Raw genomic sequence first — 14255 nt, 5'->3', positions numbered from 1 at the left:
CATATAATAACAACAACAACAACAACAACAACAACAACAGTCCAAAAAAGCCAGCTTCCTAAGCTCTCTGCAAAATACTATAGGATGTGTAGGATCTGCTGTGGCTCAGGCTGGTTAGTAGCCAGCTGCAATAAATCACTATGACCAAGAGATCATAAGTTTGAGGCCAGCCCATGTCGGAGTGAGCACCCGACAATTAAAATAAAAAATAGCCCTGCTTGTTGTTGACCTAAGCAACCCGAAAGACAGTTGCATCTGTCAAGTAGGAAAATTTAGGGACCACTTATGTAGGAAGGCTAATCTAACTGATTTACAACACCAGATGAGAAAGTACTCCATCAAAAAAGGACTCGGTGTCACAGCGGATGATGAAGCAGCGGCTCCTCCTGTGGCCGGAATCGAGCAGACCCTCACAAAGCCAGAAGCTGGGAAGTTAAATAGCCTCTCTGTCTGTCTGTGTGTTGTTTGTCTAATGGCATTGAATGTTAGCCATATATGTACATTATGATCCGCCCTGAGTCCCCTTTGGGGTGAGAAGGGCGGAATATAAATACTGTAAATAAATAAATAAACAGAAACAACTTTATTTTTCTATCCCATCTCCATATCCCCGAGGGGACTCAGAGCGGCTTACACAGGGCCAAGCCCGAAAACAGATAATAAACAAAGTAAAATGCATTTAAAACAGGAAACTTCGACCCGATAAAACACATTAAAAGCAAATAATACAATATAATAACATACCTTTTTCCTTCACAAGGATCTGTGACACCAGGAAGGATTCTGAGAAGACAACCGATCCCAGGCAGCCCCTTCCACCCAGTAAGTCTGGAATGTCGTATATAGTCATGGAGACCTGTAGAAAAGTGGGGGGACAAGGACATAAACGTGTTGCCAAGTTCCAGTTTTTAAGACCTAGCATTTCCCAATTTAGGAGTTGACTTTTTACAAGATGTTGGTGGCCAACAGAATGCTGTTTCAGATGGAGTGAGTATAGAGACAAGTACTGCAAACATGGCTAAGGCCAGGAGCCTTCGGGCTGGAATACTTTTGAAGCTTTAGTTTAGAGCCTCCAGGGAAATATTTTACTCTCTAGCAGAAATGTGTAAAAATATCCACAGGATACTCCATGGTCAAAATTTGGTTAGGGGAGGATTTGGTCTCCAAATCACCTCTGGTTTCTTTCTGTTATTAAAAAAGGAACTCAAAATGCTGTATTTCCTCGAATCTCATGCTCACCTTTTTGACTGAATGACCTCTCCAAACCTAGGGTACACATTAGATTTGCATAATGTGGTAATATTGGTGCTGAGTCAAAGCCAAAAGAGAGGCTACTGCAGGAGCTTTCATGACGTCATCTTTCATTTAATAGTAATTGCTCAATGCTGTGCAATCCTGGGATTTGTAGTTTGGTGAGGAAGCAGCAGAAAAGGCCCAAGGCCTTGTCAAATTACCACCTCCATGATTTCATAGCAGTGAACAAGGCAGTTAAAATGCATTCATTCTACAGCATGGATGCGCTCCAAGGTTTCCTTTCCATTGCTGGAAGCTTTGGTGTCCTAACACTTTTTTTAAAAAAAGAAGGAATCCTAAGCAATGGGCACTTTTTTGTCCATATGACAAAGTGGGCACTTTTTGCCGCTGCACATTACATTCAATAGCAAATACAGTAGAGTCTCACTTATCCAAGCTTCTGGATTATCCAAGCCATTTTTGTAGTCAATGTTTTCAATATATCATGATATTTTGGTGCTATATTCGTAAATACAGTAATTACAACGTAACATTACTGCGTATTGAATTACTTTTTCTGTAAAATTTATTGTACAACATGATGTTTTGGTGCTTAATTTGTAAAATCATAACCTAATTTGATGTTTAACAGGCTTTTCCTTAATCCCTCCTTATTATCCAAGATATTCGCTTATCCAAGCTTCTGCCGGCCTGTTTAGCTTGGATAAATGAGACTCTACTGTACTTGTTTTTTTTCAGGGTTTTGGAAAAGGAGGTGAGCGTTAGATTCGACGACGGATTTTTTTTTTTTTTTTTCGTGTCAGGAGCAACCGGAGTTGCTTCTGGAGTGAGAGAATTGGCCGTCTGCACACAGACGCCCGGATGTTTTGATGTTTTTACTATCCTTGTGGGAGGCTTCTCTCATGTCCCCGCATGGAGCTGGAGCTGATAGAGGGAGCTCATCCACACTCTCCCCAGGTGGGATTCGAACCTGGCAGCTTTCAGGTCAGCAACCCAACCTTCAAGTCACTTAGTCCACTACGCCATCTGGGGGCTCCACGACGACGGATTAAGAGTCAAGTCAATATGGGTAAACCAATGGGGGAAACATGCCCCTCTGCTGATTTTTTAAGGATATGATATACAGCCCCTCAAGGTCTCTATAGGGACCAATGTGACCACTTCCCTTCCCATCAATGCCTAAAACAAGCTGCAGGGCTATACATCAGTGTGGGGACAGGCAGACAAACCTCATTCCTCATCGGTTTTTAAAATAATGTGAGAATCTTCATTTTTACTGAGGTATGTAGACTATAGTGGTCCAGGATAGAAGGAGATGAATCTCTGGGGCCATGGTGGGGAGTAGAGGGCTAGAACACACCTTGGGTTTCCTACAAGGATCACACTATGTAAAATTATATTTGTTCCTGGGTTATAAATGTCATTTCCTAATTGATTCTATCATAAAAACATAGGAAAAGTTTATTAAACTGCCAAAACTTTGTTTTTGCAGGAGGGACATCCTGCTATAGCCCATTTCGTGATGGTTTTTCAATGAATATCTCATAAGAGTCCCAACTTATACAATCAATAGTTTGTGGCATCCACAAAAACAAAGTTTCTGTAGAGTGGAACAACTACTTTCAAAGTAAGGATTGCACAATTAAACAGGAAGAACACTTTCAAACCAGGAACAGAATTTTTTGAAAATTTTGTAACATAGTGTTATTTAACCCAGTGGTTCTTTGGGAAACGTAAAGTTTGTTATAGCCCTTTGGGATTCTAAAAGCTTTGGATTTCAGTTCCCAGAATCCCTGACCCTTGCGTTTTCCGAGTTTTCTGAGAGCTTTCTGAGAGCCGAAGTCCAAAACCCTGGATGACCAATATTTGGGACTCAATGACCTAACAAAACTGGTTCTCCTGCATCTCAGTCTCCTTCCTATTCCTTACTACAGTAGAGTCTCACTTATCCAACATTCGCTTATCCAACATTCTGGATTATCCAACACATTTTTGTAGTCAATGTTTTCAATACATCATGATATTTTGGTGCTAAATTTGTAAATACAGTAATTACTACGTAGCATTACTGTATACTGAACTACTTTTTCTGCCAAATTTGTTGCATAACATGATGTTTTGGTGCTTAATTTGTAAAATCATAACCTAATTTGATGTTTAATAGGCTTCTCCTTAATCTCTCCTTGTTATCCAACATATTTGCTTATCCAACGTTCTGCCGGCCTGTTTATGTTGGATAAGTGAGACTCTACTGTACTTGGTCCTTTTAAGCTAATGATTGCCAAGAGCTAACACTGGAACCTTCTTTGTGAAAAGCATGCATTGTGTCATTAAGTTATTCTAAAAAAATCTCACTGCCCTATGCCAAAAAGCAATTTACTGGTTTCACAAGGTCAATGTAGCCAGGAACACATTTTGCCTGGAGGGATTTCTTTTTGAGCTTGGTGCTAATGTTCAGCTCTTACAAAGATTACCTTTCTAAATCTGCAGCCTGGCTTTTTCCACCTAGACCGGCCTCAAACTCCCAGGAGGGATTTTCTAACAGCTTTTCCCCTTCCAATTTGCAGAACCTTCCCAGCACTTGAGAACATGGCCATAAGCCTCCAAGGCATTCCAGTGGGAAACTGGAAACATATGTTTGCTTGGAGGAAGCATGTGTATGACTCCACAGACCATTTACACTCACCGTTTTCACTAAACAGAGACTATCCTCATTATCCAGTGGAATAATCCTGGAGGGAAAAACACATGCTTTTAACAGTCTGTCTTTACAGTTTGATAGAGCCCATCTGCCGGACAAAAGCATTCATGGTTAAGAAAAAGAAAAACGTAGAAAGAAAGAAAACTGCCCAACAACAACAAAAAGCAGAAGAATAAGTAAAGTGGAGGGCAACTATAGACACATATATGTTGAACTGCAATGCCTAAGAACTTTTATCAGTGGTTCATGCCAAAAATATTTCAAGAGCTACAAACTGGCCACCACAAATTAACACTTTTGCAAATACGAACTTTGTGGATTCTTTTCATATTAACCTGGACTCCTGTTTGAACGTTGTGCTTCCTCAGGATTATTCAGTTACTGCAGAATATTAAAACAAAATTTGCATTCCGTAGAAATTACAGTTCAGATGTAGATGTGGTTGAATGTCTGACGATGGCTCATTTGACACAACCTTATTATTATTGAAATGGTCCACATGTTTGTGGATTTCAATGGCTTCTCTGAGTAGTCTGCCATGGTGGTTGTTAGAATGGTCCAGCATTTCTGTGTTTTCAGATAATATACTGTGTCCAGGTTGGTTCATCAGGTGCTCTGCTATGGCTGACTTCTCTGTTTCAATTAGTCTGCAGTGCCTTTCATGTTCCTTGATTCATATCTGGGCAAGGCTGTGTTTGGTAGATTTGTCTACAGCTGCATGGTATACGGTAGACTCCTGCAGAGGTGAGAAGATCCCTCTTGTATGTAGCTGAACTCAGCATTTGTTGGATTTTCTTAGTAGGTTTGTAGATAGTTTGTAGGTTGTGTTTCTTCATTAGCTTCTCTATGCAGTCAGTGGTTCCCTTGATGTATGGCAAGAACACTTTTCCACTGGGTGGAACTTTGTCTTGACTCTCGTGGCTTGTTCTTGGTTTTGCAGCTCTTCTGATCCACCAAGAGGAAAAGTGTTCTTCCCCTACATCAAGGGAAAAACTGACTGTATAGGGAAGCTAATGAAGAAACACAACCTACAAACTATCTACAGACCCACTAAGAAACTCCAACACGTGCTACGTTCAGCAAAGGACAAGAAGGATCCTCTCACTTCTGCAGGATTCTTCCATATACCATGCAGCTGTGGACAAGTCTATAGAGGGACCATCAAATAAAGCATTGCCTAAACACGAATCAAGGGACATAGAAGGCACTGTAGGCCAATGCAACCAGAGAGGTCAGCCATAGCAGAGCACTTGATGTACCAACCTGGAGACAGCATATTATTGGAGAACACAGAAATACTGGACCACTCTCACAACCACCATGTCAGACTACACAGAGAAACCACTGAAATCCACAAGCATGTGCACAATTTCAACAGAAAGGAAGAAACATCTTCTTATGCCACCATGATACACACATACATGTATATAATTGTGTTATCATCTTTTTGCTATGCCATTTAAACTCTTAGGTCTCTCCAAATAAGTTAAAAACTTCTCCAGAGTTTAATATTTCAACTGTTTCTTTGGAACTGAAAGGTTAGATTCTGAATGATGGACTCCGGTTTGGTTTAGATGGCATGGAATGTACTCATTCTTCTATGTAAACAGAAACAATGAAAGCAAAAAAGCTTCAATCTTCTGTTTCATTTATCACAAGGAAATATGATAATCAACCCTGGAATAAAATCTGGATATCAACTTCAAACCATGCTTTAATATTCTCCCTTCCTCTTAAAGTTGGCAACCATAGTTTACCGATTCAAACGAAACAGGAAACCACACAAACTTGTTTGTTAAATTGCAGTTTTCTACTGAAGCGGGGAGGAAAGAACATATGAGAATGGCAAAAGGCTGAGTAAGATGAGATATTAACTGTTTGAATGTGGTTATTCATGTAGTTAGGCGACAAACCCTTTTGAAATGCCAGGTGATAAAATCCAAATGGATATAATCCTGCTAATATCACATGACAGGAGCTGAACACTCAATAAAAAGCAAACAGCTGCCATACAAATATACACTTCTAGACAACCAATTAGTTTTGTATCATTTATACTATTGCTAATAACCTTATGTTGACCCACTGACTTTGACCTATTTTGGAGTACTTTTGCCATACTTTATAGGACTCAGTCGTTGGAAGCATGAGCCATCTTGCAACCACAGATATTTTGGCACAAATACTTCATTCATACTGTGCCACTTTTCTTTTACAGATTGAATCTATTTCTTTGAAGCTATCCAGTGAAAAAGAAAAAAAAAACCAAAAGAGAAAGACGAGGGCAAGCTGACCTTCCATGGTTGTTCACAGCTTGAATCCGAAAGTCTGTTCTGGCGCTATAAGGAAGCAGATGGGAAAAGGATTGGAGTCATTAGGGTGGAAGCATCACAGGAGCAAACTTGAAAAATAGAATCAAGAGTTGGAAGAGACCCCCAAAAGCCATCTAGTCCAACCTCCTGCCATGAGGAACACACAATCAAAGCAATCCCAACAGATGGCCATTGACACTCTGCTTAAAAACCTCCAAGGATTGAGACTCCAAGGCAGAGAATTCAATTGTCAAAGAGCTGTTACAATCAATAACTTCTTCCTAATGTTTAGGTGGAAACTTTTTTCCCTGTGATAAAAATCCAATGCTCCATTGTGTCCTATTCAGCTTGCCCATACCTCCTCAATGTGACATCCTTTCAAATAAGATAATAATGGCTCTCAGGTCAGAAATATTAAAAATTAACTAGGTGGTTTTAATTACAAAAATGTGAGTCAAGCACTGAAAGGGTTAAACGGATGCAATGACTCAGCAAAAGCTGCCGTTCAATATAAGCAGCTATGCCTGTAGCTACAGTAGGCCTCAGTGTGAGAGATGCCTCAGTGTGAGAAGCTCCAGTGTAAAGGCTGCTGTGTGTAAAGCTCCTGTGTAATGTTCAATATAAGCAGGTGTGCCTGTAACTAAAGTAGGCCTCAGTGAGAGAAGGCCTCTGTGAAAGGTAGCCTCAGTATGAGAGAGGCCTCAGTGTGAGAAGACTTGGTATGAGAAGCTTCAGTGTGAAAGCTGCTGTGTGTAAAGCTCCTGTGTACGTTTCTTGTGAGAGGAGGCTCTGTGAGAGCGAAACTGTTTATCTGCATAAAAAAGAAGTCCAGCGTGGAAGCAAAGAAGGAAGTATAAAGAACTTTATTTGTGTTATGGAAACCTTGTTTTTGTAAATATTATTTTGCTATAAAGGAAAGCCTCCAAAGGAAGATATAACATTGGTCTGTGTGCTTCTGTTCTTTTATAAAATCACTTTTGGCTACTGGTGCTGGGTCATGCTGCTGCTAATAAGTTACTCTGCTATACATTCATGGAGAGGGCCTTTTATTACGAGGGCTATCCAGAAAGTAGATTACGTTTTGGAATTAAAAATGAACAAAGTATAGGAGAAAACATTTACCATATGCAGTTGAAAGCTAGACCCAAATACTACTTCTCAACATAGTCCCCACTGAAATCTAGGCACTTCTCATAGCGATAAAAGAGTTTGGAAAGTCCTTCCCCACCAAATTTTGCCGCTTGTCCCTTTCCGCAGCTGCGCATGTGCATGCACTCAACTTTCCCCCACGCTCATCCTGGATCGCTCTTCTGTTTTGCAAATGCTTGCAAGGAAGGTTATGGCAACCGTTTTTTGGGACATGAAAAGTGTGCTTCTTTAATAATAATAATAATAATAATAATAATAATAATAATAATAATAATAGTATTTTGCCCTATCTCCCCAAAGAGCGATCCAGGACGAGCGTGGGGGAAAGTTGAGTGCAGACACATGCGCAGCTGCGGAAAGGGACGCCTGCCTGGTGAGGACGCAAGCCAAGCGGCAAAGTTTGGTGGGGAAGGACTTTCCAAACTCTTTTCTTGCTATGAGAAGTGCCTAGATTTCAATGGGGACTATGTTGAGAAGTGGTATTTGGGTGTGGCTTTCAACTGCATATGGTAAATGTTTTCTCCTATACTTTATTCATTTTTAATTCCAATACGTAATCTACTTTCTGGACAGCCCTTGTAATAAGCCCACTCGCCCAACATCTCGTGCCCCCTTCTATCTGCCTTCTTTTCTCCAAAATAAATGTCCCCAGCTCCCTCAGCCTTTCCTCATTGGACTTGGGTTTCAACCCTATGAGCATTTTACTCTTCCTTCTCTGGACCCCTTCCCTCTTGTCCATCTCCTTCCTGAATTGCTTTTCCCACAACTGGACACTAGGTTACAAAACAAAACAGAGTGAGACTATGATTTCCCTTGATCTCGACACTATACTTCTATTAAAGTAGTCCAGAATTGTATTGGCTTTTTAGCTGCTGCAACACCCTCTTGACTCATGTTCAGCTTGTGGTCTACTACTACTATGCCTACTGAGATCCCTTTCCCATTTCAAGGGAAGATATCACTCCTCCATTTCATTGAACCTCACATTATACAGTGAGGTTAAGCAAGGCATATAGTTTGTCAACATAAAGGCTATTGCATGTCTTTAGAAACCAAGTCTAGGCAAACTTTGGCCCTCCGGGTGTTTTGGACTTCAACTCCCACAATTCCTAACAGCCTACCGGCTGTTAGGAATTGTGGGAGTTGAAGTCCAAAACACCCGGAGGGCCAAAGTTTGCCCAGACCTGCTAAATAATAATAATGAGATCCATCCAGTGGAAAACATATCATAAATCCTGTAATAATAATAATAATAATAATAATAAAACTTTATTTATACCCCGCCACCATCTCCCCAACGGGGACTCGGGGCGGCTTACATGGGGCCATGCCCAAAACAATAATGTAAAACATACCGCAGCGGGACTTTAAAATATGTAAGTTGAAAGGCATCAAGCATATTGGAGAACGTTTCTTCTGCTACTTCCTTCGCCTGCAAAGAGAAACAGGAGAAGAAAAAGGACATCAGGGCATCTCCAATGTTGACATATGGAACACAACAACACAACAAAGGCACATATCTGAAGAAAAGGGACCCAGAGTGTTTGGGATCCAAACTGCTTGAGAAACTACTCATTATACTATAAGCCTACGTTACAAATAGAAGGGTGTTTGACTCGCTGATCAATTTTAATCTGATTTGATATCAGAGCAAGCAAACAACACAAAGTTTATAATAAAAGAGGAATATTAATACCTTACTGGCACTGGATGTTTTTGAATAGGAGTCTATACCAGCCAGGACAGCTTCGACAACAGCAGCATAGATCTGAGACAGAAGCTTACTAGAAAATAATGCAAACAAAATTACAATTACAGCCCGAAAGACATACAACAACCCCCAAAATTACAATGATTATTGAGTATTTTTAATGGAGAATTAGATTTTTAAAGTTTAATACAATCCAAAATTTACTTTAGGGCAGGCAGGGGAAAGTTAAAATTCAAAGAACGATGGCAGTAGTGGAAGAATTTGAACCATGTCTTGTGATATTATTTGGCACGAGGGGCTGGGCTTAGCACAGTGGGCTAAACTGCTGTGTTGCAGAAAATCCTGCCGAATGAAAGGTCGGCAGTTCGAGCCCGAATCAGGGTGAGCACCCACCATCAACCCCAGCTTGCCTGCCCACCTAGCAGATTGAAAGCAGAAATGTGAGTAGATAAATAGGTACTGCTTTTAGCAGGGAGGTAATAAAAAGACGCCCTTAAGGACATCGATCAGGAGGATGAGACTACAAAAAGATCCTCAGCATGGAGCAACAACAACCTCAAGATACTGGAAATAAGATGGGAAATGCCTTTACCTCCGTTTGTGTATTGTCTATCCTTGTTAATTGTATAACGGTATTGAATGCTTGCCGTATGTGTGTTCTGTAATCCACCCTGAGTTCCCTCGGGGAGGTAGAGCAGAATATAAATAAAGTATATTATTATTGTTATTGTTATTATTTCTTTATGGATAATTCTTGACAATTATCTGTGAAGAAATGTTGTGCTGAATAATATCACAAAGAAGCAAGTGCATGTATACTTTAGCAATGGCTCAAACCCACTAGACTGGAAAGATGTTAAAAATATGTCACAGTATACGTTTTAAAAAATCATTGAGAGAAATTTGCTCATACTTCAACAGTATTAACTTGCCAGGAACAATTTGCAACAGTGAGATACAGATAGAAAATGTTTTAAAAAATCAACTTACACTTGTTCACCTTTCTTTTCCACTTCATTATCGTTGCCTGTTGAATATTGAGTTGAATTAGTTTATTTCTGATATTATTGTTATTATTATTACTGACACAAGGACAAAGTATGACACAGCAAACAAGATATATTATTATTACTGACACAAAAACATAGTATGACACAGCAAACTATATATATGCTGGATTTCATATTACAAAATCACAAGTCGAACACTTCCCAAGTGTTTAGGATCATGCAATGTATTTTTGGATTATTATTATTATTATTATTATTATTATTATTATTTCTTCCTTGCCTTTCTCTCCATTGAGACTCAAGGCAGCCTGCAATAACATGACACAACCCAATATATTTAAAAACATACCAAATACCATTTTTAAAAAAATCATTATTTGTATCATGGATATAAGTTAAAATAGTTACAATAAAAATATTTTTTCAATTAAAATTACCATTAAAACTAAATATCCTCCCCAGCTCACACCCGTAACTGCCATAGCAGTGTAGTCTATCACATTGAGATGATAATAATAATAATAATAATAATAATAATAATAATAATAATAATAATAATAATAAAACTTTATTTATATTCTGTCATCATCAACTTGGGGCGGCTTCAAAATAACACACAGTGGTGACATACAACACATAAAATGCAATACAACAACATATAAAATCAATAACACATTAGATAAAACCAAACATATAAAATTAACAAAAGCAACTTCCATTATATAGTCAGTAAAATCTGGCTGTTGCCTTGATTAAAAGATCCATACAGCGATTAGGATCTCAACTGTATTCCCCTTCAAAAATAGATATAAGGTGCTCAATAATTGGCAATTAGTCTGGCAACTATCTTAAACATCGTCAAAAGCCTGCTGAAAAAAACCAAGCTTTTAGCTCTTTCTGAAAGTGCTGTAATGTATTCCATATACATGTGAACAATTAACTCTGTGCTGGTTTCAATTAATATCCTGCTGTTTTCTATTAAGATTCTGCTGGTGGGTCAGTGCATCTCTTTCTCTCCCATTTATCACTCAGAAAACAAATTAACTGGGTTGGGAAGAAGTGGATCTGATGCTAGCTAGGGCCTTCACACCCTCCTCCAATTGTTCTATGACTGGACAGGTTGTTGTTGTTGTTGTTGTTCTTGTTATTATCTTTATTTCTATTCTGCCTTTCTTCCCATAGGGACTCAAGGTGGCCAAGAAAACCAAGCAGGAAGAAAGGCACAAGCCAGGACAAACCCTTATCTCTTCTCTCTGTTATGCCTAATGCTTTTGCTCATTATTATTATTTAAATAATAATATTTATTCCTGGATTATAAATATCATTTCCTAATTGGTTCAAGGCTTCTAGAGCCCCAAAAGGGCTAGAACACACCTTAAGGTTCCTATAGATAACACTATATTATATTATTTTTGTTCCTGGGTTATACATGTCATTTCCTAATTGGTTCTATCATAAAAACATGAGAAAAGTTTATCAAACTCCACAAATGTTGTTTTTGCAGGAGGAACATACTGCTATAGCACATTTTGCTATGGTTTTGCAATGAATATCTCAGTGTCTCCCAATCAATTCAACCTAGTTTGTGGCAGACACAAAAACAAGGTTTCTGGAGTAGAACAACTACCGTATATACTCAAGTATAAGCTGACCCGAATATAAGCTGAGGCACCTCATTTTACTACAAAAAAACTGGGAAAACATTGACTCCAGTATAAGCTGAGGGTGGTAAATTTCAGAAATAAAAATAGATACCAATAAAATTACATTGAGGCATCAGTAGGTTAAATATTATTGAATATTTACATAAAGCTCAAATTTAAGGTAAGACTGTCCAACTCTGATCAAATCATTATTCTCATCTTCTTCAATGTAAATGTGCTTATGTATCATTTTAATAATAATAGAGTAAAATAATAATAATAATAAATACAAGAAAATAATACAAGTAATAATAAATAGAGTAAAATAATAAATGCAATAATAATAATATCAGAGTGAAATAATAAATGCAATAATAATAATATCAGAGTGAAATAAATGTATTATTAATAATAATAAAAATAAAGTAAAATAAATGTAATAGTAGCAACAATAATAGACAAAAATAATAAATGTAATAATATCAATAATAATAGACAAAAATAATAAATGTACCATATATTCTCGAGTATAAGCTGACCCAAATATAAGCCAACCAGGACCCTCACCCGAGTATAAGCTGAGGGGAGCTTTTTCAGTCTTAAAAAAAGGACTGAAAAACTCGGTTTATACTCGAGTATATACAGTACTTTTAAAGTAAGGACTGCACAATTAAACAGGAAATAACACTTTCAAACCAGGAACAGAAAAAATTTCCAAATTTTGTTACCTATCATAATGTTTTGCTGAGGTTTACATCAGAGTCAAGGTGAAAGGTAGCTTTACCTTAATAAAAGCTGAACTCTGATATTCTTTTTCTACTATTCCTTTTTTTTGATGCAGATGAATGAACCATAGAATTACAGAATTGGAATGGAATCCAAGGATCATTCCTTCCAACCCCCTTCTGCTCTACAGGAAGACACAATCAAAGCCCTCCTGATAGATGGCCATGCAGCCTCTGCTCAAAAGATTCCAGAGAAGGAGACTCCATCAGAATCCCAGGAAGTAGCATATTCCACTACTAAACAGCTCTTATCATCATGATGTCTTCTCTAATATTTAGGAGGATATAGCTTCCTTGGTTTAACAGAAGAGCTGAAGACATTATTAATGTACTCAATTATGCAGCTAGTTATATGACGTGTTTCCTTTTTATTTACTAGTTCAGATATGCCAAATTTGGCACAGTTTTTCTGCATCCTCCTATCTACTTTTAACATTCTGGGTTTATGATGCATTATAGAGTTTTATTAAGAGCTTGTAGCTGGACACAATAAATGAAGGACGCTGCGTTTTTATCACATTGTGATAATCTCTTGAATTCACTACACAAATATAAAAGTTTGGGGGGAAACACAATGGATTTATATGCATGCTTTAAAAGGATATTTTTAGAGATCCTGACTATTATCACTTCTAGATTTTATTTTATCCTATTTTTATTTGAATGTGTGCATTTTTATATATATTAAAACACATATAATAACATAATAATAACTTTATCAATAATAACCAAGCACAAAAACAAGATTACAAATATGTCAACATAAAATACCTTACAGTACAATAAAATTCCATATAAAACATATAAAAACATGAACTCAATAACAACCAATCAATAGTCGGACACATCTAGGTGTCAAACAAGCCCTAGAATTGAAGCAGGCTGGAATTTCAGAGAAAACAAACACGTGGGCAATTTACGTGGAACTTACCCAGGTAAGGAGTGTGAGTTGCTCCAAAGAAATACGTCCTTGAGCAAGCCAGAGGTCCTTTGGGAGAGACACACTGCACTACCTAATTGCCAATAAAACACAAAATATGCAAGTTGGGGCAGTAAAATAAAAGCAGAACAAAGTCCAAACGAGTCTAAGAAAATACGACTGTAAAAATCTAGTGTGTGAAATCTTCAAAGCTCATGTCAATCATTCATGGACTAGGAAGAACTCACCTTAACCCAAGAAAAAGCAATTGCAGACTATGCAGTCTTATTATTTACTAGCTTAGTTGCAGTCTCTTATTATTATTATTATTATTATTATTATTATTATTATTATTATTATTATTATTATTATTATTATTACTGCTACTACTACTACTCCATTTTATCTCTCTCAAGGGGTGCTCAAAGAGGCTTAACATAAAAACATCAGCATAGCCATTTAAAATATACAAATACACCAACATTGAAACAGGATTAAATATAAATAGTATTTTAAAATTCCCAGTTAAAAATCTTTTAAAAAAATTCAAAGTTACAAACCATTAGCTTAGGTACCCAGCATTACCAGGATTAGGTTGTTTATAATACTATTTACTAGAATAATAGTCATTGTTTGTTTCTGGATTTTATGAATAGTCCTGTTAGAAAATGGATAAGGACTAAAGTAAACTATAAATCCCATCATCATCAACAAGCCAAGGGTTCTGCTGGTTTCAGCATTGAGGTTGTCCAAAGCATAAGAATACTTGC

At 37.7% G+C, this 14255-nt stretch overlaps 1 protein-coding gene across 1 annotated transcript in view; it reads right to left on the bottom strand.

Moving 5' to 3' along the window:
* The window catches only part of dnaaf9 (dynein axonemal assembly factor 9), a 132195-nt gene that overhangs the window by 61777 nt on the left and 56163 nt on the right, over positions 1–14255 (bottom strand). The window contains exons 11-17 of the mRNA XM_003225467.4: positions 13498–13579; positions 10118–10154; positions 9113–9200; positions 8772–8848; positions 6250–6294; positions 3941–3986; positions 745–856 (exon numbers count right to left, since the gene is read on the bottom strand). Of these exons, the coding sequence (XP_003225515.1) occupies positions 745–856; positions 3941–3986; positions 6250–6294; positions 8772–8848; positions 9113–9200; positions 10118–10154; positions 13498–13579 (487 nt within the window). The remainder of the gene's footprint in view (positions 1–744; positions 857–3940; positions 3987–6249; positions 6295–8771; positions 8849–9112; positions 9201–10117; positions 10155–13497; positions 13580–14255) is intronic.

The sequence above is a fragment of the Anolis carolinensis genome, chromosome 5 (assembly GCF_035594765.1).
Source record: "Anolis carolinensis isolate JA03-04 chromosome 5, rAnoCar3.1.pri, whole genome shotgun sequence".
Classification (NCBI taxonomy): Eukaryota; Metazoa; Chordata; class Lepidosauria; order Squamata; family Dactyloidae; genus Anolis; species Anolis carolinensis.
Note: the sequence above shows the minus strand (reverse complement) of the source record. Positions and strands in the feature narration are given on the sequence as shown.